The sequence below is a fragment of the Astyanax mexicanus genome, chromosome 9 (assembly GCF_023375975.1).
Source record: "Astyanax mexicanus isolate ESR-SI-001 chromosome 9, AstMex3_surface, whole genome shotgun sequence".
NCBI lineage: Eukaryota > Metazoa > Chordata > Actinopteri > Characiformes > Acestrorhamphidae > Astyanax > Astyanax mexicanus.
This window is the reverse complement of record NC_064416.1, coordinates 22,548,342-22,573,466: the sequence shown is the minus strand read 5'-3', so window position 1 is coordinate 22,573,466 and position 25,125 is coordinate 22,548,342. Positions and strand designations below refer to the sequence as shown.

Sequence of the window (25,125 nt, the reverse complement as noted above, 5' to 3'; positions counted from 1 at the left end):
TGCATTCTGATGGTTTATCAGACGTCATCAGGCCAGGCCTCTTTTGGCTGTAGGTCAAGAACAAATGCAAATCAAATCAAAACAAAGTAGCACCTTCAGCAAATACAAAGCATTGCCAGTGTTTTATCAGTATGACACAAATACAGTTCATGGTGCAGCAACTTGTTCAGCAATTCGTAATTTAAGTCACAAAGACGTCACAACTATTTGTAAAGGAGTTTATTATTTCAGTTCCTTATACAAAGTTAAATAGCATATCTTAACAGCGTCTTAACAAGCTGAAAATTTCCCTTTAAAATGGAAAAGGAAAATGAAATGAAGAAGAAAAATAATAAAACAAAACAAAAACTAAAATACCAGATCAGTACCTTCATTTATGAGTCGCTTCCTCAAAGTACTTAACCATGTTTACTTTCAGGTCCCTGCTCACTTCTTTTATGTCACGTGCAAAAGCTTCATGTACAACAAAGCTCCAAACTGAACCATTTAAATTCTCTCCATTAAATTCTGTCCTACTTTTTTGATCACTTTTGTTCACAGAAAACTTCAGGTCCTCTCTCATTCATTTTTTCCACAATATGATTCTTTCTTTTCATTTTCTCCACATTTGTCTACATCAACTTCAGCTCAAAGATACAGAATAAGAACCGAAACATAATTAATTCTGAACAAGACAAGCATAATCCTCTGAAACCTATACTGTCAAAGTGCCAGAACTGATGAATGGACTTCATTGTCAATCATGCTTCCATCTAGATTAGATAAGCCATGGGCCACTCATGAGTTTAATCCCTGGACCCTCATCTTCAAGCACTCATGGAAAAGTCCTGCTGACAGGATGAGCCCTGCATTCGTCTAAAAGACTTATGCTGCCATAAAGATGATCTAAAGTGCTGTGCAAAACTGTACATTTGTATATTTACAACTGTATTCAGCACGTATTTACATTATATACAATACACTACTGTTTGGCCAAGGAGGGAAGAGATGAGGTTTTTGGTCACAGCGCCAAACTGTTTGAAAGTGCTGATTGTGTGATTCCTAAGCTTCACTCAGTGAATAAAAAGTGAAGACTAGACCAGGGATCACACATAATGTTTGCAAAGTCCCATCAAAATCAACAGAGTCCTTTTACAGAAGACCTGGATGGTGCTCCTTCAGAGTGGGCATAACTCTTGCCATATCAGTCCATCTACACGTACGCTTCAGGTTGTACTGCACTCAGTTGGCTACACCCTGAGGAACCTCAGGGATCAAGGAGGCAAAAAAGGCTTTAAAAAAGATCCAGGCTGTCCAGAGAATGGGAGGTCTAACTGGGGATACAGGAACTGCGGTCATAGAGGGCTGAACAACAGCTTCCTCCTCAGCCTCTGCCTCAGTCTCAGCCTCCTCAGTGTTCTCTGCTTCAGCAGGGGCTGCCACCTTTAAAAACACAGAGAACAGATGTCTCACATAAATGTTTAATCTGTGCTTTAATAAAGCATAAAAACAAGCATGCAAAAATAGATAAATTGAAATGTCTGAAAAATATCTAATTCACTATTCTCTATTTTAAAAGGTTATCTAGGATAAAAAAAACAATTATTATTTTTTTTTACCTTGGCAAAGTAAATTGCCTATGTCCAATGAAGGTATGAGGTATCTCCATTTTTGCTGATTTTTAGTTTACCGTTCTACATCATTTAAACACATACTGTCCCGTACACTGTGTGAACAATACTTCATGATTGTAACAATAGAAATTCTCCAAAATTACCTAAAATGAACTGTTTTTATATTGACTTCTATTAAAAGTTAAGAACGTTTCATCTCTCTTATGTAAAAGTTGCTGTTTTGGAGAGACACGTTTTTTATTTGACAATGACAAAATAATAAGTGTCTGTGTTCTTATACAAATTAAACCTTTTGTGAAGCTAAATACAACAGCTACAATGTAGAATCAATAGTCAAGGCCAAGACTAGGCAAACTGGAGAAGAGAGAATGAGAGTAAGTTTGTGACTTACTTTGGCATAGGGCTGAGTGAAATGAATCAAAATTAATATCTTGATCATTTTTCTTTTACCCCATTTTAATCTTGCTTACGTAAAAGTAAATAAGTAAATAAAAAGTGCATCTTTAAATCTGGGCTGAAACAGTTTGGGTCTATTCTCATGCCTGTGTGAAGAAGCTGATTGGTCAGTTTAGGTCGGAGGAGCTGTGTCTGCTCTAAGGATCAGTGTTTAGTTCAGTGTTGACACTTCACAGTACTGCTGTTTATTAGCGCTATCCTCTCAGAACATGAAACATGCTCAAGTTAAACAGTCTGTGTTTCAGTAAAAATGGGGTTCTTGGTTCTCATAAATGTTTATAGAGCACACTGTCTGAATGAGCACTATTGCTCTCCTGTATGCGCACAGAAAAATATTTGGTGATGTTTACACACAGAGTCATCTGCAATGCCTTTTAGTGACCCAAGCTTTACACAATACCTTATTCTGCTGCTCAACAGATAATAACCTAGCATTAGTTTTCAGCTTCTCTCCTACTTTTTTCCATCTCCATGCTCTCGCTGCCTGTATGGTGAAGCGATGAGGGAGGGGGAGGTGTGTTCAGCGAGGGAATGGGTGGGGGCAAGGTGAAGTTGTAAAGAAACACTGGGTGAACGAAGCTAATTCTATATACTATATTTTATATCTATAAAATCGATATTGTTTCATTTTATATATCTTAAGAAAATATATCAATATTTATTAAAATCACTCTGCCCTATTTTGGCACTTGTATTATTCAGCATTTGTATTATTGACATATAGATGCTGTCTATTTTATGTTTTTAATGCAACTCTCCGTCAAGATTCAGGGAATTTAAAAGTAACTGTTCTGGTTAAAACTCTGGCAATAAATCCAAAGGTTATGTACATCCACAACCTTGTGTTATATTGTAAGTATTGTCCAGTTTAACCATCTGATAATGGCAAAAAAATATTATGTAGGACTTTTTTACACAGTTAGGATTCCTCACCGGCTCTGGCTGCTCTTCTTGGTTCAGATTCAGGTTCTGCTGATTCTGAATGACCTCAGGTGCAGGTGCAGGCTGATTTGGTACCCTGGCCTGAGCTCTGTGTCTGAAAGGGAACCAGCCTGCAGTGTGCCTAAAGACAGCAGAGGAGAACAGTTTAGATGCAATCCAGGAAATGTAAGCATAGAGACAGACACTGAACTCAGTGCCTGTTATAGGACACCATGGGTGCTAAAATAGCTTAGCATGTGTTCAGCTGCTGGACTCCATATATCACGACAAACACACTTTTACAGCAATGCAGCTGGAAATATCCACAGAGTCTGTTTACACCACAAGGTCAAGTTTACGGACAGTATGAGAAGGTCAGCTTCGCTCTGTGTGCTTTCAAACCAAGCTAATCATTGCCTTTAAAGAGAGCGTATGGAAAAGCCCGCAATCCGCAGTGCCACGTCTACACAGATAAAGTTTATCTGAAGCTGTAGCAGTGGGTCCTTGAGCTGACACACAGTTCTAATCTGCTCGGAGCAGCTGGAGGGTGAAGAAGAGAGTCCCACACTGTGCATTACTGCTAACACTGCAGTTAGTGCGAGACCCAATGGACAATCATATACAGACAGAGCATGGTGACCATAATGACTAGAGAGAGGCAAGGCACTATAAATGAGCTATTTGACAATAGTCTGCTCTTTCCTTTTGTCTCTTTCCCTCATCTCCCTCCTTCCCTTGTGTGCGTAGGAGAATGCTGAGTCACAGTCCAAAGCTACAAGAAGGCACAGAGGACACCGCTTTCTTGACTATAAACATAGAGCTGTGTCCTCTGAACCAGATATACCAATTATTTTCTAGAAAGTACTAACGGAGTTCATTATTACTGTGATATGCTTTTAATTTTTTTCCAATAATCCCACGTTCAGAAAACAGAGAGAACTCTTAGTGCTGTACTGTAGTACTGTGCTCACGTGGGGTAGAGGTGCTTAAATTAAATTAATTATTTAAATTAATTACCACATTTCACATGATTATCTGGATATCCAACAGCGATATCATACATTGCATTTTTGGTCAAAATCTTGCACTCCTAGCATCTAGCATTCGTTAATGACATAGCATGACGGCCCTAAAAGTGTAACAAGAAGAAGCTAACCCAGACACTTCTTCAGTTTATGGTCCAGTTTATCCACCATAAATACTCAACTAGCTTATTTTTCTGCTTATCAATATGATGCAGTATGCTGTCTGTGCCACTTACAGGTACATGAGGAACAGGCTGCTCATCACTAAGATGAAGCGACTCAAGTTGGAGTAGAAGTAAACGATGCTCAGGAACACAGCAAAACGGCTGGCAGTGTAAACCCAATCAAGCCAATCACGCTCCACGTCATCCTCATCCTCCATTACTGGCCCACCCTGTGCATTCATCCGCAGATTTTGATTGGCTCCTTCCGGGTTGATGAAGGCAGGGTCTGGGGCATTCTGATTGGCTGGCAGGTTGTCAATCGGGCCCTGATTTGGCAGAGCTGCAGGTACAGCAGCTTGATGTTGAGCAACAGGAAGTGTAGAAGGAGCAGGAGGGGCCACAGGAGTAGTGGCAGCTGCCATGGCAGCTTGGCTGAAAGACAAATTACAATATTAAGCATACAGCAATCATGCGCAATTAGGGGTGGGTGATATGGTAAACATATCACAATATTTAAAGACATTTTCACAATATACAATGTTGATTACAACATTCTGACACTTAAAATGTATTAGTAGTGGTGATTCTTTAGTGATTATCACTAATAAAGTCCAGCTCTGGCCAGCTGGCGCCTTTAGAATCTGCATTATTCAATGACAATAGCTTGAGTGATATACATTATTACACACTGATATTGATATAGCACTAATGTTCTAGAGCATAGAAAATGCATCCCAGTTAGAGATTTGGTTGAATGCAATATAGTTCATATGCATATGTATATATTTTACAAGTTTTTAGTGCCATGCTCATGTTGTGAATCGAAAGGAATTAAGAAATAATTAGGTTAATACTTACTACTGCATGTAGTACTGGCGAGCATACATATGCTGCAGCCACAGTAGCTGCTGTGGACTGTACAGTGAGTAAGTAGGGAAGGCTGGATGGTTCATTGCTGCTGGCCTGGAAACAGAAAACATACACTTAAACAAGCAAGGAAAAACATTATCTCTGAAACAGCTAGAATCAGAGAAATGAGACTGTCATTTTGGTAAAATGTTATGCAGGTAAAATGTTCTTTGTTGCATTTTTTAGTACATTTCACCCCCAGAGCCTGTACCAACCACTGACAGTCATTATCAGGCAGACAGGAAACAGTGGGAACTCACGTGGATGTGCTCGTGCCAGTGCCTGTGGCAGGCCATGCTGCATGGGGCACAGCAGGGGCGGGGTGACCCCGCTGTCTGAGGCCGCTGGTGGAGGGCACAGTAGGCACAGATGGCGCTGGAGCGGCAGAGTTTGTGCTCTGCCGAGCGGGAGCTGGAGCTGAAGCCGAAGAGGGCTGCTGCTCTGCTGGTTTGACCTGCACCAGAAATGAGGGACAAAAGTTGATTTGAATACAAAAAAATTTAAAGTGCAATGAGGACACAAAACACATTCACACTGAAACTCTGAAATCTGAAAATAACTGGCGGTTTAAATCTGATGCAAAATTTGTGCTCTCCAGGGGATTATAATGAGTGCAGCTGTGCGATCGTGCTCCTTGCCACCCACTGAGCTAGCACTGCCTTCCTCAGACAGGCTCTAGCACTCACTGAAGCACAGCATGCTGTGATGCCGCGAAGAACAACACTGGTGCTGGTAATGAGACAGAACCTCACAGAAGTGTGAGGAATGCCTGGCAGTGTGAGTTCATTTTTTGTGCACTCCAAAATCTCAGGTCCCCATTTTAACTGTATATTGCAGTCAAAATCTGAAGAACTTACAATAACCTACATTATTATTTTGTATAATAAAATGTATAAAAGTACATTTATATGTATATACTAAAATGGATAAAAAAGATGTCCCCAGAAAAAAAACCTACCTTGGGTATGGCACCCTGCTGAGGACCAGGCTGGGGTTTGAAAGCACAAACAAGGTGAATAATGGGTACGGTGTCCATCTGTAAAGAGATTAACATTAATATTAGATTAAGCTCTGTCAGGTTCAGTATTATAAAGTAGCAAAAACAATTGTGTACAGTGCTTTTGTGTAAACTATTAATGAACAAAATGCATTTAAGATTATTGTTAATAACTGTGGGTGCCATACAAACAAAACTACTATGTGTTATGTAATGTAACATAATAACTGTTTCTAATAAATACTGTCATTCTTTTCAACCCCCTTCATATCCAGACATGTCACAAATTGCAATATTTCTCTTTTGACGTAAAATCTTATTTACAAGCAATAATGTGCAGCAATAATGAGGCTCAAGCTTTAAAGGAATGGAAGAGTAAGAGAAGTTCTGAGCCACTTAAAATGTTTGAGCAAGACTATTTAATAATTCAATCTGATAAAAAAATGCCATTACAGACAAAGAAAAGTTTCTTTCTAAAAGGAGAGCATTTCCAAAACAGAGCGTAAACATTTGTGTGCATGTGTTTTGTGACTGAGGGGCCACAAGGGGTGTTTAGTGCTTCTATGTGGCAGCTGGAACAACAGTAAAAACAGCCTGGCCCTCTGAACATATTTGGAGGATAGGTTTGTTGTCAGGACATGCCAAACTGTCTCAAAGTAGCTTCTTTGGGGCAGTTCATGCTGATGTTACAGGTCCTGTAGGACAGTTCACTAAGTTCATCTAAGTGTCACTGAACAGTTCTCCCAAACATCAAAGGTAAGAGGTCTAGTCATGCATGCTTAAAGGCCTTTGTTTAGTCTGATACATGTATGGCCTTTGTTGTTTGCAAGTTTTAAAGTAACGTCACAAAATCACACAAATAATTAAAAACGTGTAACTGTCTTGAAGAAACATAGCTTTAATAACATTCAGGTGCGTAACCTAACTGAAAACTTACAGATGCCAAAAACTCACCTGTCTGAAAATATCTTTGATATGCAGGTGGTCTGGAAGCAGCTTTCCGGAGTAGATAAGCCTCTGGTCTTTCTCAGGCTGGCAGGAAGAAAGTTAGAAATGTCAATACTAATGTTTAAAAATCCCCAAATATATAAAAGAGTTGTTTTACAGATGATGTTAAACTTTAGGTAATTAAAAGGAATCAAAAAACATGTAACATTATGTATGCAACATAAGCTGTATAACACAGATATTGTGAGTGGTGACAGAGTCACTGGATGTGCTAGGTTATAGTCTTGTTTCTCTGTATAAAGACCTGGTGGCACTTTACAATGTAGAAAAGTGTTTAGTGTTGTTTAGGTTTAGCCAGATAACATCAGCCCAGCTTTTAGGACTGACTAATAAATTCTCCTAATTGACAGGCTCTGCTTTGGGCTTGAGTTAACTGGCAAAACTGATCAATTCTATGTTGTGGAACATCCATCTATTTTTTTGTGTAATATTTCTTATACTTCTGTTTTTATTGCTTTATTTATTTTATAGAATATTTTAGTGCTTATAACACTGTTGCTCATTTTCTTTGGTGTGTTACCAACAAATGTTTTTTGCTTGTTTGTTGAGATTATTGTACTATTTCCCTGTTTATTGCAATTTCTTTAAAACCAATAAAACATTAAATAGAGAATGCTTAAGAATTTTGTAAATAATAATAAATAATGATATGATATTAAATAAAACATCAAATTTTCCAAGTTGACCATGTAACCTAGAAAATTAACTTTAGATTAGACATTAGGAATGTACAATATGAGTGACACTGTTGGAAATTTTGAAACTGTAGCCAAACTGAGAAAACCTGTTTTGGGAAATACCCACAGGAGACATATTAGCTAGCATTAAATAATGCTAAAATGCAGAGAAGTTAACAATACAGCATGAAGCAGCCTATCTAACGCTAGCTGTGGTGGCTAATTGGTTGACGGTCAGCTGACTGACAGGAACAGTGTGTGCGGAGAGCGAAGGAATGTGGTGTACAAAAACAGAGCTCTATCTGAAGCTACATTCGCTATTAGCTAACCAGCTAGTTTACACCGACTTTATGCTACACCAAACGATAAACCGCCCCAGTAGCTAATGTTAACAAATAACTAGCGTTAGCTACCTAACGTTATCAGCTTTATCAAACTTGTCAGTTTAGCTAGGTTTGTTAGCTAACAATGACATTGGCCGGTGTTCTGTCAGGTTGTGCTACCCTGTCAAACCGTGCTTCCTACCATAGTGTAACTTTAAAGGTAAGACGTGTAGCGTTAGGTAGGGTATTAGAATAGGCCAAATCACTGTATAAGGTAAAGTTAAAGTAATATTAGTTGATTAGAAACAATTTATGTATTTGTATATTTTTAATGCAATATACACTTTTGTAACAGTCAGGCATACAATGACATATCAAGTTCTTATTACCTTTTACTGCACCCAAGCAGTATTTTACATATTGTATTATGTAAAACAGCTATAGCTTACACAGCTAACAATGTCAACTTTAGCCGGTGTTCTGACAAGTTGTACTTTACCCTGTCAAATCGTGCTTCCTACTCTAGTGTATATTTACAGGTAAAAATGCAACAACAACAACAAAGCACCATAAAAAGCCCTATATTAGAAAAATGCTCCTGGCAGACGTGTAGCGTTAGGTAGCTAAGGAACTAAAATAGACCAAATCACTGTATCAGGTAAAGTTAAGGTCATATTAGGTAATTAAAAACAGTTTGTGTAACTTTTCATTTTACGTTATATTTGTTTACAATTATTTTTTTTAACTGCCGTATACACTTTTTGTAACACTCGAGTAAATATCATTAACAATATCATCAAAATCTCATGTATAATGGCCCCAAGAAAAACAACAGTATTTTCATGAAAACATTTAAAAAAAATTATGTCGGCGCATGCGCAGTACCGTTCGGAAGCACATATCGACGCGTAGCATAACTCGACAGAACACCGGTCAGCTTCTCGTTAGCTAGTGAGACCATAACACACCCAGGACTTACCGGTTTGGATGGATAAACTCTTGTCAGATGAGTTTTCAGATCCTTCACCGTCCAGTTAATATTTACACCCTCCACCAGCTGGTCGCCATGTATCTGATTGGGTGTTTTAACCACAAGAGATATCTCTCCTTTCTCCTGAACATTCAGGTCCTCCATTCTCTCTGTGTTCTCGTTCTTTCTCTCTTTCTTCTTCTGTCAACAGCTAAGCTATTTAGCTAGCTTGGCTAACCTCGTCAATAACGCTACGGTACCGTCTCCACAATGTTCGCAAAATAAGCCTAATAACCCCCCCAGCCTGGGTTTAAAGAGCAGCTCCGTGTGTATCCAGCTCCCTCGCTCTCCAGTACAGAGTAATAAAGCTGTCCCCCGCGGTTTCGGCTCTCACGGTGGAAGTTGATGGAGGTGAAATACTCGGGCGTGTTGTTTCCAAAACACAGTGTGGCCGCGCCTGATTGGCTAAGAGCCGCTCGCGCTTCGACGTGGAGCCTGTGAGACAGGCAGCGCAGTGCGCAGACTCGCTGCGAGATCCTGCTTAGATAATAAACTCCCCCGAGCCGCGTCACTTCGGTTAGCTACTCTGACCAGTATGATGAAATATCACCTTTATCTTAATGATTCATCGAATAAACCTTTAGAATATATTGTAAAATGTTATATTCTACTCGCAAAATATTTTATTCACAAGCAAAAATTTCAGACCCAAAACTGAGCTTTCCTACATATTTATTTAATTAATTTCCGGTCTTTTTAATTCACTTCTACAATCTTAGTAGCATCAATACAAAAAATAGAAAGTTCTTCTGTTATTATGACTTGTTTTATAATGCTGATCTATTTTTTGATTTATTGATAAGCCTTCCTCAATTAGTGTATTAATGTGTTAAGCCTGAATTATATGCCAGTGAAAAATATTCTTCCTGCAATTTACACAAAAGGAGTCTCTAATAGTCTAAAGTAAAATAAAAATAAAATCCAATTAAAATCCTATTAATATTTTAATAGCTTTTTTTAATGTCCATTTCATTGGATGCCTGTGTTTAACATTTTTATATTAGATTTGATATTGATCTTTTTACTTTACAAATCATCCATAAACAGTAATTGTAACATAATTTAAGTGTTCAGAATCACGTGAAATTAGAAACAAATAGCTCTTACTTGCTTTGTTGGCTCTAGTGCTGCCTTTGCTATGAGCATGTTGGATCCAAGAATAATGGATATTATACATATACATATAAAGGAAATAGTGAATTGATGAACAATGAATAGACCATTAGAAATGCTCTAAAATGACTTAATATGAAAAAAATGACAATGTAATTAAATATTTTTACATTTACTTCCATTAAAAAATATGATGATACAGCACAGAGTTTCTCCCTTAGATATATAGTAATATGGCCCTTTCTAAAAGTGATTTGAGTCTTTTGATAAATAATTACATTATTTAGCAAATATCAAATCAGTTTCCAAAACTATTCAAATCTTTTGATCAAATAGTTGAACATGGTTTGATAGACTCAAATCCTATTTTAAAATAGTTCAAATCAGTTTTTAAAAAAAATAGTTTAAAGAAAAAAGTGTTTCAAATCTTTTTTTTTTTTTTACAAAATTTAAATCTTTAATGTTGGTGATTCAAATTTCTGTTTAAAAGACCAGCATCTCTACAAGTCTTTTAGAATCTGATTTAAATACTTAACAAATGCCTTAAATGTTTTAAAAGGTGATTTGGATCTTTTGAACAATGATCCAAATATTTGAAAAAAATAATTTGAATTACTAAAACAATGTAAGAAGAGGAGGTAACAAGGTAGAAGTACAGAAAGCAGAAATAATCAGAAGGCTAATTGCTTAAATTTTTAATACACTTTAATATAACAAAATGCATTTGATGAATACATTACTGATTTTACTTTACTATGTTCACTGTTTATGGGCTGGACATTATTTGTTGCTGTACATTTTCTTATCCAAATTCCATTACTGGTCAGTTTATGGTTAAAATGCTGCTGTTGCGCAAGTAATTCATCTGATATAAAACTGACATCCTAGTGTGTGAGGAACCGGTGTACGTAGAAAATGTAAGTAAATGCTGGCAGTTTTACACATGCTAATGTAAATGCTGGATTGAAAGTGGGTCCACCACCTAAACATTTACAGTAAAGACCACCCCTATTGTCAAAAAACTGAGTTATAAAATTATATTACTAAACACAACAAAACCTTCAACTTCTCAGATAATATAACATATTCTAGAAATATTTTGCACAGAATTATAGGAATCAAATAAAATATTACATCACTTGGATCAGTCCTATAATGACTCAAACATTTTAGCAACAGTTCATTAGTTAAAAAAGACAAATTCAAGTGCTAGAGTGAGTACCATCTTATTTTACATTTTCTAGAACGGGGATTCATACCCTTTTTGTACTGTGCAACCCCTTTTTAGGGTTTAAAATCAGCATCCCTCTCCTCCAAGGGACTACGTCAGAATCCCCAGATTATGAACCATAGTTCTAGAGGGACCACCAGTCTCCTGTCCTGCACTTCACAGCTGCAGCTAATAAGATTTTGGCAGGTTGATCACTGGCAGTAGAAAGTGAGGACATTCTCCTGGTTCCCCCTGACCAGCAGGACTGGAGGTCGCAGGTCACGGCACACGGTCTCCAGCCAAGCCATGTAGAGTGCACTCGGGCAGGCTCCTCTCCGGCCTATGGGCATGGTCCTGCCAAGCAAAAAGCAAGGATCTCCTTCAGGTAATGAAGACATTAATAACAAAAAATGGATCCTTGCCTTATTAAGTCTTTTGGGCGCAAGTGTCTGTAGAGGCTACTTTTCACATACCAACAAATTCAGCAATCATTAAAAACTGTAGAAGCACTGGGACAGTAAAGCTGTAAAATTCTGATATAAACTTACACAATAATCAATGCAGCATCTCTCGAGTAGTCCTTTAGGACTTCGTTAAGGCGGATCTGTCTGAAAGACTGGAAAAACACACAGAAATGCATAGAAGCATTACAGAAATGCAACAAAATGTCATTATTATTATATTTGCAGTATTTGGATGGTTGTTTTTGTTGTCTTGGCTGACTAAGCAACTTAGATTTGTATCATACACTAATATAATAATAATTTTCATCATATTTCAAGGAAGCTAAAGAATGCTACATTGACTTGTGTGATATGTGTATATGGTCTCCTGAAATGAAAGCAGATTTATGCCAAAGTCATTTGTTCGTTCAGATGGACAAATCTAGCCAGATGCCGCAGGTTATGATCATTACCACACACTGTGCTGTTCATTGTGGGAGGTAATGGCACCTATAACATTTTGCTGTGACCTATGTTCCATACACATGACCCATGTCCCATCCATCTGGCACCTACACTCAAACTCAGATAATTCAGATTGCCTTGCCATGAGCAAGCTTGTGTTCAGTTCACAACACTAATAAAGACGTGGACAATCCCAAGCCGTCTCGTGTGTTCATGCTCGATCTACATACTGCATGTGTAACCCACTGTGTCACATGACCAAAAATCTAATATCTATCGTCTAATTTATTGACAAACTGCATTACTATCACCTTTATGTACTAAGAGCCCATATTGTCATTATATGAATATAGACCAATTTACCTTTTTATATATCTAAATCTTAAAACTTTTTTAAATGGTTACCTTTGCCAAATTCTTTTCAAAATCTTCATCAGACACTGTCCACGGACACTCACTGAAGGTCTGGGCACCTCTTTCTCCATTCTTTTGCATAGCATGTGCCCTGTATGGCCCTAACAGGTCTTCAAACTTCTTAACACTGTCAAAGTCGGGAGAAATTGTCACAATTAGCTGTTACACCATGTAAATGCATATTATGTAAAAAAAGCACAGTGTGGCACAAAAATGTAAGTGAGAAAAGGACTAATACTGTTCAGGCTGAGGTTTCTCGTTGATGTCAGGGAGGATTTGAATCTCATGGAATCCAAGGCGAAACTTGCTGATGAGAGCTGTTAGCCTATAGAGATGAAGAGATAAAGAGAGAGGATCAGAAGGTCTGAGGAAACCAAAAATTTAAAGTGGACAAACCTAAACACTGAGACAATCTGATTAATATTTGCATTTATGTTTTACAGCGTTGATGAATAATAAATAATACAACTTTACGTATTGCTATGTTATTTTATTTCTCTTCACAGTGATAAATGAATATACTCATCCAGATAAGTGTTTCATTTTTGCTTGACTTACTCTTGTTTCTGTTCCTCAGCATGTTGAATCTCTCCTCCCACAAACACTCTCACTTTACACCTGCCCCAGCGCTTCTTACGCTTCAGAAGGTACGGCAGCAGTAGCGTCAGGCCTGACAAAACACAGCATTAGCCAAAGTTGCATCAGTTTTAGACAGCAGTGGTTCTTGAACCTTTTAGACTATATGCCACCCATGAAAGCCCTTGCTTCTTTTTGCAATCTGATGATTGTTTCTGGTCAATGCATTATTACTACCTAGACATCTGTTTCATACTGGGTCTAATTAGTTAAGCATTAAATACAAACAAATGAAAATAGCTTCACCTCCATCATCAAACAGCCAATACACATCAATAGTCTTCTTTTCTTGCTTAGTCTGAAAGACGGTGCTGGGTTGAGTCATGGCTATAAGCGATTCAGGATCCACTGAAACAGAGACAGTTATGTACAATCTGCACAAATATGTACATATATCTTCACACAACAGTCATAGAAAAAAACATTTCACTTGCAGGCCTTATTTTTCTCTTTTTCTTATTTTTATCTCCTATGCATGACTAGACATTCTTTCACAATACAGTCTTCTACTTGGGTAAAATATTTCAACATAACATCTACCATCATCTACTATCACTTAGCTTTACTTTTAACCTGATCTATGCATACTTGATGTGCTGATGTTTCTGGCATCTAGTCCTGGTTCTGTAGCTGGATCAAACCCTGGGTTAACTGCATAAAAGAAAAAAATGCGTGGTTGGAACACAGGTTCTGTGAAACAGTTGCAAATTTAGAATTATATACATATATATATATATATATATATATATATATATATATATATATATATATATATATATATATATATATATATATATATATAAATTACAGAATGATTGTTACCATGTGCTTGCATTTGATAAGACAAATCAAGAACGTCCTTCATCCGCAGAATGCACACTCCATACTGTAGGTCAAATGCATCACTAGGAAAGAGAGTTTTATGTTCATAATGTAATGTACTGCATATCTGTATTATTAAAAATGTAGTTACAAGCAGAAGTAGATGATAAAACCAAGTACTTACTGTAAAATTCCAATATAATTTTCTATGCTGGTTGGTGGACACTTGGTCCAGTTCTTCTTAAATCCCAACATTAAGACGTTAGGCCGGATACGACCTAAACCTGCACCCTGTTGAGGCAAATCAGAATCAGACACAGTGTATACAATCATTGCATATACAAGGCTAGACTTAAACTGAACTGTATTTCTGCTAATGTAAAATGAATGTATTGTGTAGGAAAGCTGAGGATGACCTGCAGCAACATCTGGGTTCCAGTGCGCAGATCATCAGCAACCACTCCATGATAGAAAGACTTGATGCCTCTCTTGTTGAGCCACGCCACATGACTGCTACTGTTGGCAGCATCCACAGCATCAGGTGAAGGTCCTCCCTTTGGGGAAAGGTTTGGCACATATTAGGTTTGTGTATGGATGTAAATGATCCAGTAGAAAGTTGCTTAGATTATGTCATATCTATTTTGGGATACCATTCATACTATAGTACTGGCAGTGATGTATTTATGGGCTGTGCAGATGAAGCAATTGTTTTGGAGCCTGTAGCGCAGCAGGCATGTGTCCCATGGGTAACTACGAATGCAACTATTACCCTACAATAAAACACAAAGGCAACACTGTATTTGAACAGTACGAACAGTTCACATCAGTAATTGAGATGACATTGCATTCTGCCGACATAAGAGCCATGTTATATAGTAAAGACATAAGGACACTGTTATAAAGCAGCATTTTTTAATGTAGTAGATATTATAAGGCCTTTGCTTTCCCTTAAAATATGTTTTTTATGCATAAATGCCTGGGCTTTTTCATAAAACACAGTTTATCAATACAGTGGAGGGTTTTTTTCAAATTTAAAAACATTAAATAAAAAAAAACTCCCAAAGGGTCAGAATATCACTAAAGCCAAATAGCAAAAAAAGAGTGATGAACATTGTTTTTTAAAATAAACTATGATGTATCAAGCCGTAAGTGCCTTTTGCCTGTCCAAGAATAAGACAGACCCTTTTATTAGTTTCATTCTTATTGCTACACAACAATTAACTGCTGTTATGATAAATGCCAAATGTTTCCTCACTATTCTATCCTCTGCACAATTGTCCACACATATAAAGCAGTGGTGATTCTTGTCTCAGTTGGTATGGCCGACCGTGACTGACACAGACGGCCGATAGTGGTTTGATTATCACACACAGCTTTCAAAGTAAATACCAAATTCAAAGCTTGTCTGAATGACTCTGAACTGCTCTCCCAAAACTGTTTGCAGCATTTTTGCTTCCAGATGTGTGAACATAACTCAGGTGGCACAGAGATTTCAGGTCCATTATATGGGAAACTGCTCATCCTGCCTGGCATCTCTAAACTGCAAATAAAGCAGCCATAAAAAGACTGTATCTTGCTGTAAAGTAATTTTTTTCCATTCTGGTAGTTTCAAGGCTCCTGGTTTTAATCATGGTAGCCCATGTGATTGAAAGTTCCTTCACATAACTGTATTGGATATAGTGAAACTTATTTTGCTTTTTGAATTATTTATAATTTTGATAAATGTTCGGATTGAAAATGAACTAGTGTCATTTACTTCATGACATTTACTGGTCTTACAGGTCTGTGTTATAAAAATACATTATTCAATGCTTATTTATGTTATATGAAGTTGTAGTGCAAAGTGCTACCAGACACTTTAACAGTGCATATTTTTAGAATATTATTGGTTGTGTTTTTTTCTCTGTTCAGTGTAGCATTATTTTGTGACCAAGGGACAAAGCAAAAGTCATGGCACACAATACTAGTTCCTGTCCCACTTGCTATTGGGCATGAAAGCAGAGATATAAATACAAATACATGCAAATACCTTTCTAAACTTAGATTAAGAAAGAGAGAAAGACTTACAACAACAATGTTTCCACACAACATCAAACTCTGGTTTTTGGTGAAGGTACCTACAAAGTCCACCAGAGCTGGCCGCAAACTGGGTGGCCCAGTGAGAACCAGACACTGAGGTCTAAGAGGTAAAAAGAGAAGAATGAAAGCGGAACACAGAAAATAAAGATAAAGAATAAATGTCAGAAATATAAGAATTACTTAATAAAAAAAACACCTGTAGTTCTTTATGTGTTCTTCTACTTGGTTGAGACCCACACACTGGGACAGTGCCATGTTATAGGAGCCTGCTTGCACTGAGGATCCCCAGTTTACAGCTAAAATGAAAAAGAAATCAGCAGTTACTCAGAAAGAACATGGGCTTGACTGGGCAACTTTTTGTTTCTGATTGTGTACTGATCTTACATGGTTTCTTGTAAAGCACGTATGCCAGCAGAAAGATCACTATCCCTATGGCTATGAGAGCGGCCCACCAGGTGAGGAGGAACATGATGATGACCGACACCACAGCACCCACTAAAGACGCCCACTTACTGTAGAAGCGGAAAGAGGGACGCCAGCCTGCACATAAACACAATGAAAGTCACATGTGTCTTGCAGTTATGAACTGCGCTACAGGTCGAAATGAGTCAAAACAGCCATAAAGCACTAAACTTTCATACTTGGATATATAATATTTAGATGTCTTAAGCATCAGATTGTGAGTATCTGGAAATTTATGCATACAGAGTTCCTGCTAGTGTGGTGGGACTGACCAGGAGAGTTGGTGATGGAGGCATGGAAACAGCTGAAGTTAATGAGGGCGTAGGAGCACAGGAAGAAGTTGGAGATGATGGGAGCGATGGTGTTCAGCTCAGCTGAAACAGTAAAATTCATGTCTTTTTCCAAACTTTTTTAGTATAACTGTAAATCTAATGTCTAAATTAGGTCTATACATAAGCTAATGGACTGATTATAAAAAGGTTGCCTACCAATAAGAATGAAGCAAACAGCAATCACATAGGTTAGGAGGTAGCTTCTGTATGGCTCATCGTTCTTCCCATAGCCCTTCCCAAAAAAGCCAATCACCGGATACAACCTGTCTTTGCACAGGCACTGAGGAATAAAACAGAACAGATAAAAATATAAGCTCCCTGGATAAAAAGTAGAATCACTTGTATATATTATTTCTGAATTATATTGATTTACAGCAGGAAATCACTATTATTACACCAGAATTAGTTTCTTTGGGGAGTTCATGCTTATTTTAGTTGGTTAGTTAAGTGTGGCTGTGTTGAGTGTGGGAGGGTTTAGGAACTTATGGGGGGAGCTCCCAGTTTGCTTAGTGGTCACCCTTTTTAATTGATTGGGGATATTTAGGGGGTGTTGTGTTGATTTATGAAGGGTTATGTTGATTTGTATGTGGTTTATTTTTTTGTGGTGTTTCTGCTCGCAGAGCATTGTTAACCCTCCTGAATTTGGGGTGGAGGGTGGATAAGAGCCTCAGACAATGGACCTGTCATTTTAGAAGAGTATTTCTGTTTATTGGCAGTCATTCTGATCTTCTATCTAAATTCTAAACTGCTCAGCGGAAGTATGTCCCAGCCTCGTTTTTCTACCCTGGTGATGCAACGATGTACTCATACACTTATATAATACAATAATACTCATACAGTTGCATATCCTAGCCTAGAAAGTAGGGTTCAGACCACAAGGTTATCATTTTAATACTGCCCTGGCCTGGAGTGGACAGGGTTGGGGCCTGGCTTGGGGGCTCATTCACTTATAATGGCCAATAATGGCATCTTACCAGATAGGGGGTTTAAGCCTGAGCCCTCTAATCAATAACCCAGTGGTTTAATCAATAAACCTTTTTAAGTGTAATTTACATTTTTTACACACTATAAATCATACAATATTTTTTGCCACATATTAATCACCTGAAATACTTTGGGTGCTGAAACCAGGCAAGCCAGTGCTGAGGACAGAGTAGCTCCAAATATACCAGCTGCAATCAGAGGAGCAAATCCAGACACCATGCTCATAGTCTGAAGCAAAAAAAAAAATACACATTACTACTGAAACTTAACAAATCTTAGAACTCTGTATGCAATATTACATGGTCTGGGTCAGCAAGTAATGCCTGACATCCCCTATAATGAGCTGTTGATGATTAACTGATGAAAGGGTTTGACACTGGCAATCAAAAGGAGTTATCAGTACCTGATAATAGTTACTAAGGCCATAAGTGCAGGTCTTGTTGGTGATGCAGTCACTAAAGTTCCAGCCATAGCTGCAGCCCAATCCCAGGCAGTCTTCAGCACCAGGCCCAGACATTAATGTGTCATTAAGGCTACCAGAGGCATCTCGGATAACACAGGAGCCTGAGACAGAAAAGACCATACAAAGTCAGGTATGCATTTTATTCACATTTTACTACACAATTACTGTTTTTTGACAAATGAAGCATAAAATGTGGAATCTATAAAATGTATATATTTTAAATATATATACTAATCAGCCGTAGCAGTAAAGCCGTGAATGTAAAAACATTGAATATTTGGTCATACTGTGGGATCTAAATATTAGGCAGCAAATGAACAGTAAGTTCTTAAAGTTGATGTGTTAGAAGCTAAATAAATAGGCTTGCATAAGAATCAGTAGTTGATCTGACTCATTAAATGGACCTATTAAATGTACAACTGGTGAACCAGCAATCAACAAGGTGCCCTAGCCATCCGACTTTGTCCAATCCTATAAAAGAGCTACTGCTGCTCAAATTGCTACTGTTTATTAAGCTTATATAAGACATCCACACAAAATATTTATTGGTTTTAATGTTAGGGCTGATCAAAGTATGTTTTCATCTTGAACAAGATTAAACAAAAAAAAAAACTATAAAAAAGACACTGTTCTGAAATTTTTCATAAACAAATGACAGAGGTAAGCCATTTTTCTATAGAGAATTTATTTAGTTTCAATTTATATAACCACAACTCACCAATAGTAGCTGAGATGATGAGATAAGACACAGTGGTCCAGAAAATGGCTAGCATTGTGCCCCGGGGGATAGCCACATTGGGATCCTACAAGCATATGGTGTTTTAAGTCACTTAGAAAGGCAGAGAATAACCGTTGGACAGAGATGCAAAGATCTAGCAGCCTGTATGTAAGCCAAGGGGATCTCAAGGGATTTATCCAGATGTATTATCACAAAGTACTGGTAAATTTAAAACGTCAAACAATTGAACATGCTTTGTTTAAAAATGAGAAGCTGAGCTGATAGGGTGAATTGTGAGTGAACAGGAGGAAATCTAAACTTGCCTTCAGGTCTCCAGAGATATTGGCCCCTGCGAGAATGCCGGTGGCTGAGGGGAAGAAGATGGAGAACATGCCAAAAAAGCTGCCCCCTGGCCCACGCCAGTTGGGCACAAAGTTTTCAGCAAAAATGTCCGCTGTCGGGCAGAAAGAGAAGCACGTTGTGCGACACATGAGCTTATACTATCTGTTGACAGAAACATATGCTCCGCAATTCTGCCTCAGCACCAAAAGTGTGAGAGCGAAACTTGTCTAATAAATTTCCTGAGCTGTGAATATTTTGAGGAACACACAGGTAACACTGACCTCTGTAGCTGAAGAAGCCTTTTGCCTGCTTCTGTGGGGTGGCTGGGATGATGGTACCCACAATGTAGTTTGCAAAAGAGACCATGATAACAAAGAAGAACAAAACCTGAGCCTGTGGAATTAATTCAAACACAAGTTGAAGCCTTTATACCTGTTTGTTTCTCCATATCATGGATGACTCATTGTTCAGTAACAATTGTACATTGACATGCCTCATAAAATGGGATTGGAACAAGTATTGTGTCCCATGACATTTTCCATGTGACATGGAAGCTAAAGAATGCTGCACTGAGCTGCTCGGTATGCAACTTACCAACAGGATATTACCTCACAACTTATTTGTGTGGGCCCTTTGCGTTTAATTTACATATTGCTATCTCATGACTTTGGGCACGTCGCTTTATAAGACTGTGACCAGTATTACTGGATTATTGAATTTGCAGACAAAACTGCCATTAAGTACAAAATATTCATTTTTGGTAGATATTTCTCCAGCCAAACTCAGGCCCGGCATGTGGTATTTGGCCCAGAAATGGCCCGAGTGATTTTTTTTCTGGAATGAAAGTGTTTCCAAAAATGTATATTGAAACACGAAGAGAAAATGGGACCCCAGACAGCCATGCAAGATCAGAAAATCCATCAAAACTGTCCCCTTCAAATAAACAGAACTTAAAAAAACAAAGCATTTAGATCATCCTTCAACTATGAGAAGATCTCTCAGTGCTGCAAATCTATAAGCATGTAAAGCTCAACAAGAAGTTCTTACTAAGTAAGAATAAACTAGAGCTGCTGATGTTCTTAGAACAATAAATAAACCACCAAACAGTACAGGAAATATAATAAATTAATGTGTTTTTACAAGCTGTAAGATCTGGTCATACAAACAATGCAAATGACGGTGTTATTATAAGTAGGACGGTCATGATAATTACATTATTGACTGATCATATAATACATGGATATAACCTCAGTAATTTTTGCTGACATTAATATCACCTATTTTAATTATTAGCAAAGAGAACCCATTAACATGAATGAGCTGGTATTTATATTCTAATTCCACTGTCTGAACATTCTTAATAATTAAAACTTTGTTATTCAAAAGGGGGCAACTGTGAATAGCAGTGACTAATGACAGTCTGGACAACACAAACCTTTGACTCCCACTCCATACCAGCCATTGAAATGGCCAGCAGACAGGTGACAGTAATGACACCGATGATGCGAATGTCATTTAAAGGGTCCACCATGCTTGTACCACTTTCCTGATATTAAATAAAAAACAAGAGGAGTTTCAGATTTGAAATCTTGTTGTAAAACAATTCTCATTGTAAAAGCACTGTATATTCTTACTGAAAATATAAAGCAGTTTCTGGCAACAGCACCCACCTGCATGAGAGCCTGTACAGTCTCAGCGAAGCCCACAGTGTGCATGGCCACGGCCACCGCATTAGCAAACGCAAAGATGAGTCCAATAGAGCCCCCCAGCTCCGGGCCCAGACTGCGTGAGATTAGGAAGTAAGTCCCACCTGGAGAGGGATCAGGGACAGATTGTTTAAGCATCACAATGCTTTTATGAAAAAATATGATTTATAACATAAATTAGCAGCTATATTACCTCCTTTCACTTTGCCGTTGGTGGCAATGGCAGATGTGGAGAGGCCGGTGATTCCAGTGATGCAGGAGGACAGAAGGATTATAACCCAGGTCAAACCTGAACAGCAGGAGGGAGAATCAGAAGTAATGCAAAGTAATGGAAGCTTTTTCTTTTACAATAATTAAGTGTACAATCTAGATTTCAGTACTGCAAAACTAGACACTACATTGCATTTTGTGGAGAGTAATTTATTACATAATTTTTTTTAAATTGATCCAAGGAGGTCTTTCAGTTTGAATGAATGACATTATTTTACCTAAATAGTAGTAGTAGTAGTAGTAGTAATAATAATAATAATAATAATAATAATAATAATAATAATAATAATAATAATAATAATATTAATAATAATAATAATAATAATAATAATAATAATAATAATAATAATAATAATAATAATATTAGTTTATGTGTCTAGATTTTTCATAGTTGCTTATTTTCCCTAGTGATTCTTGGTATTACATTTTTATTGGTATTAAATTGGTATTTTATTTTTATTCAACTTTTTATTCACTTATTTTGTAAAAATACATATTGTTTGCATTTATTTTTCTTTTATTAGTTTTGATTGATCATTTAGTTTTTAAAATTTTACCTTTTATAGTTGATTTAGTTGAAAGTAATTTTTCTTTTAATCCATGTTCATTTAAATGTTTTTATTAAAATTTGCAAGTGACGGTCACTTTTAACTGATTTCCATTTTAAGCTCATTTTTGGGGACAATTCAAAAAATATTTTTTTTAACAATTATTTTAAATCTGGACTTACATATAATAATTATTTATTATTAATTTTCCGGTGAATTATTGAAGGTTTTTAACAATTAGAAATCTTTTAAATGTTATAATTTTCAGAAGTATATTTTTGCTAAAATATTAAAATATTTTGTCAATGTAAAAAAACATTTTTTTTCCGTCACAAAAAATAAAATAATAATAGCGAAAAATGATAAAGCTCTCACTCCCTTTATCTGCGAAATTTATGTTTTATTCCAGATCTGACATTTGATCAAACGAAGAAGCACTCTTCAAGAAGAGAATAAAAGAGAGAAAGACTGACATACCAATCCCAGCTTGAGCTGTGATCCAGGGAAGCCTGAGGTACAGGATCACTCCCCAGATGTTGAGCATACAACGAATCTGCAGGGGGAAGAAGTCCCAGAAGATGCCTAAGTTGGTTTAAGAGACAGGTTCTATTGTTTAAAAAAAAAAAAACTGTAAATTCATACTGACACATTTTTACACTTATATATTTGGGTCATTATCAGTAAGCTGTGCCTTTTTGCCCATAAATATACATTGTAATTTTAAATGCTTTTAACTAAGCATGATAATAATAAAATTATAAGATAATAAAACTCAGAAATCATATTTTCCCATCTTATAATATTTTTTTATTTAGTGTGATGTACGTTTCCACCCTGTCATGGCAAGCTGCACAACACAGTGAACAGAGATAGGCTGAATAATTTTACCAAAAATTGGCATTCGTTAAAAAATGTGATTGACCTAGAGTTATAGACATCATGAATTGTTCGTGATGACCTTGTTCTCTTTCAAAAATACACGTAGATTTTTCTATAATTATTTTAATTATTGTGATATTTAACCATGCCAGGATGGACAGCTTAAGCTCAGCTAAGTATGGAGACAGAAGACAAGACAAGTCAACCATATTAATCTTAACTGTGCTGAGCACAATATTATTAATATCTGAAGATGCAGACTGTATCTTCAGTTCCTTGAAAATATAACAGTAAGATTATGAGATCACTGATGTCGATGGTTACTTTCTTTAAAAGACATATATTCCTAGACAATAGGGTGGACAGGGAATTCTTGGGAACATATAAATTGCTTGTTTTAATGAATATACACTATGTTGCCAAAAGTATCCACTCACCTTCATTCAACTGTTCACACTGTTTTTCAGCTAAGTCCAAAGAGCAGATTGCTTAAGTTCCCAGTACCTTCAATTTTGTTATACTGACAGCTGACTGTAGAATATTTAGTAGTGAGGAAATTTCACAACTGGATTTGTTGCACAGGTTGCATTCTAAAGTACCACGATGCAATTCACTGAGCTCCTGAGCCTGACCCATACTTTCACTGATGTTTGTAGAAGCAGTCCACATTCCTAGATGCTTAGTTTTATACTATGTGACCATAAAAATGTTTGGAACCTCAGCTCAATAATTTTCATGGGTAAGTGAATACTTTTGTCAATATAGTGTAGCTGAATGAATAATTGTAATGTCTAAATTATTGCAAACAAAACTTAAAAAGTAAAAAGGTATAAGTAAACATTCTTCTGTATTTGTAATATGTTCATTCAGAATATTTCTAAATATTTGTACATACTGCTTGTATGAAATTTAAACACAAAAGGCACATTATATTGATGTTAACACTACAGCATTACTTGTATTGTCTGGCTAGGGGTAGAACATTACTGCAATTTTCTCCAATCCCTTAAACTCATAGATTCTCTCCCGACTCTTACCATGACCCCCTGTACCCAACCGAAGCGAGTCGGCTCTGGAGGAGGTTCTGCTAGCTCATCCTCTGGGCTCTCCTTGTTACCACTTGTCTCCTCATACAGGGGAGGTGGAGAGGAGTCATCCTACAACAGAGATTCACTGGCTTCAATTAGAAAATTGAACAAGAATATTTTAGCAACAAAATATTCTATATAAATACATGGTAATAATTACACAAGAAAAGCTTAAAACTGACAGCCTTCCAGAAGCATCCTTTGCAGCTCCAATTTACAGAACAGTCCAGAACTCTTCTCCTACCTCAGGGTTGGAATGAAGCTGGAACAGAGATGGTCTTATTTTCCGTGTCCTCCCAAACACTTCTGTGTTGGCATAAAAGTCATAGTTTGGCGGTGTATCCATTGTATCATATCCAGACAACACCGCAGAACTGCGAGAGGCTCTTCCATTGACATCATAACCACCGTTCTCGTCCACAGCAAACCTGCGGTTGTCCCCACCATTGGAAATTGGTGGAGAGATGGAATACTGGCCTCTGAACGTGGTGAGGTTGATCACCTCATTAGACTGTGGGGCCTCCTCCATGAGTGAGTGGATGAAAATGTGACTGGTGGGACTGGCTGGGTGGAAGGGTTATATGGTACCTGGACCGGAAGAAACTGCTCTTGGTTTTGGAGTATAAGAACACTAGGGCCATTTGAGATTTTTTTTGTTGTAATGGTCAGGTAACTCCTAAAGAGCTGCCTGAGGGGCCTATTGCTTGTACTTGAGCTTGTAAACACAATTAGAACAGGGTGATAGAGATCTATAGCAGGATAACCTTCACACAGCTTCTGAAGGACAACTTAGCTTCCTTAAGAAGGTGAGCAAATTCTTCCAGCTTGCTGAGCTGACTACTGAACCACAGAACTACAAAGACTAGCAATTAACATATGGGAGTAAATGATTGGAAGGATGCTTAAGGATGAAAGGTTGAGATTAAGACTTAAATTAAGCTAATATACTCATTGACAAAAAAAGGCTTGAGATGCAGTTATCTCAGATAGAGATGTAAAAGAATTCCAGGTGTGGACTGATTAGACAA

General features: G+C 37.3%; 2 protein-coding genes across 2 annotated transcripts; both read right to left on the bottom strand.

The window, feature by feature from the left end:
• Positions 1-204: 204 nt before the first annotated feature.
• On the bottom strand, positions 205-9,535 carry herpud1 (homocysteine-inducible, endoplasmic reticulum stress-inducible, ubiquitin-like domain member 1). Its single transcript, XM_007249196.4, has 8 exons — positions 9,073-9,535; positions 7,040-7,117; positions 6,047-6,124; positions 5,349-5,542; positions 5,038-5,142; positions 4,252-4,611; positions 3,003-3,132; positions 205-1,422 (listed from the first exon to the last, which is right to left on the bottom strand). The coding sequence occupies exons 1-8, from the start codon at positions 9,226-9,228 to the stop codon at positions 1,222-1,224; spliced, it is 1,302 nt and encodes a 433-aa protein (XP_007249258.2). The 5' UTR covers positions 9,229-9,535; the 3' UTR covers positions 205-1,221.
• A 1,388-nt stretch (positions 9,536-10,923) lies between these two features.
• Positions 10,924-24,693, bottom strand: slc12a3 (solute carrier family 12 member 3). The gene is made up of 26 exons (XM_007249198.4): positions 24,342-24,693; positions 24,047-24,166; positions 22,608-22,683; positions 21,506-21,601; positions 21,277-21,416; positions 21,042-21,152; positions 19,888-19,999; positions 19,588-19,718; positions 19,265-19,349; positions 18,487-18,647; positions 18,204-18,311; positions 17,256-17,379; positions 17,040-17,141; positions 16,690-16,845; positions 16,502-16,601; positions 16,294-16,405; positions 14,643-14,780; positions 14,411-14,517; positions 14,227-14,309; positions 13,993-14,055; positions 13,651-13,752; positions 13,327-13,438; positions 13,007-13,093; positions 12,760-12,895; positions 11,995-12,062; positions 10,924-11,800 (listed from the first exon to the last, which is right to left on the bottom strand). Exons 1-26 carry the CDS (start codon positions 24,624-24,626, stop codon positions 11,659-11,661), a joined length of 3,057 nt encoding a protein of 1,018 aa, XP_007249260.2. The 5' UTR covers positions 24,627-24,693; the 3' UTR covers positions 10,924-11,658.
• Between the last annotated feature and the right edge of the window lie 432 nt (positions 24,694-25,125).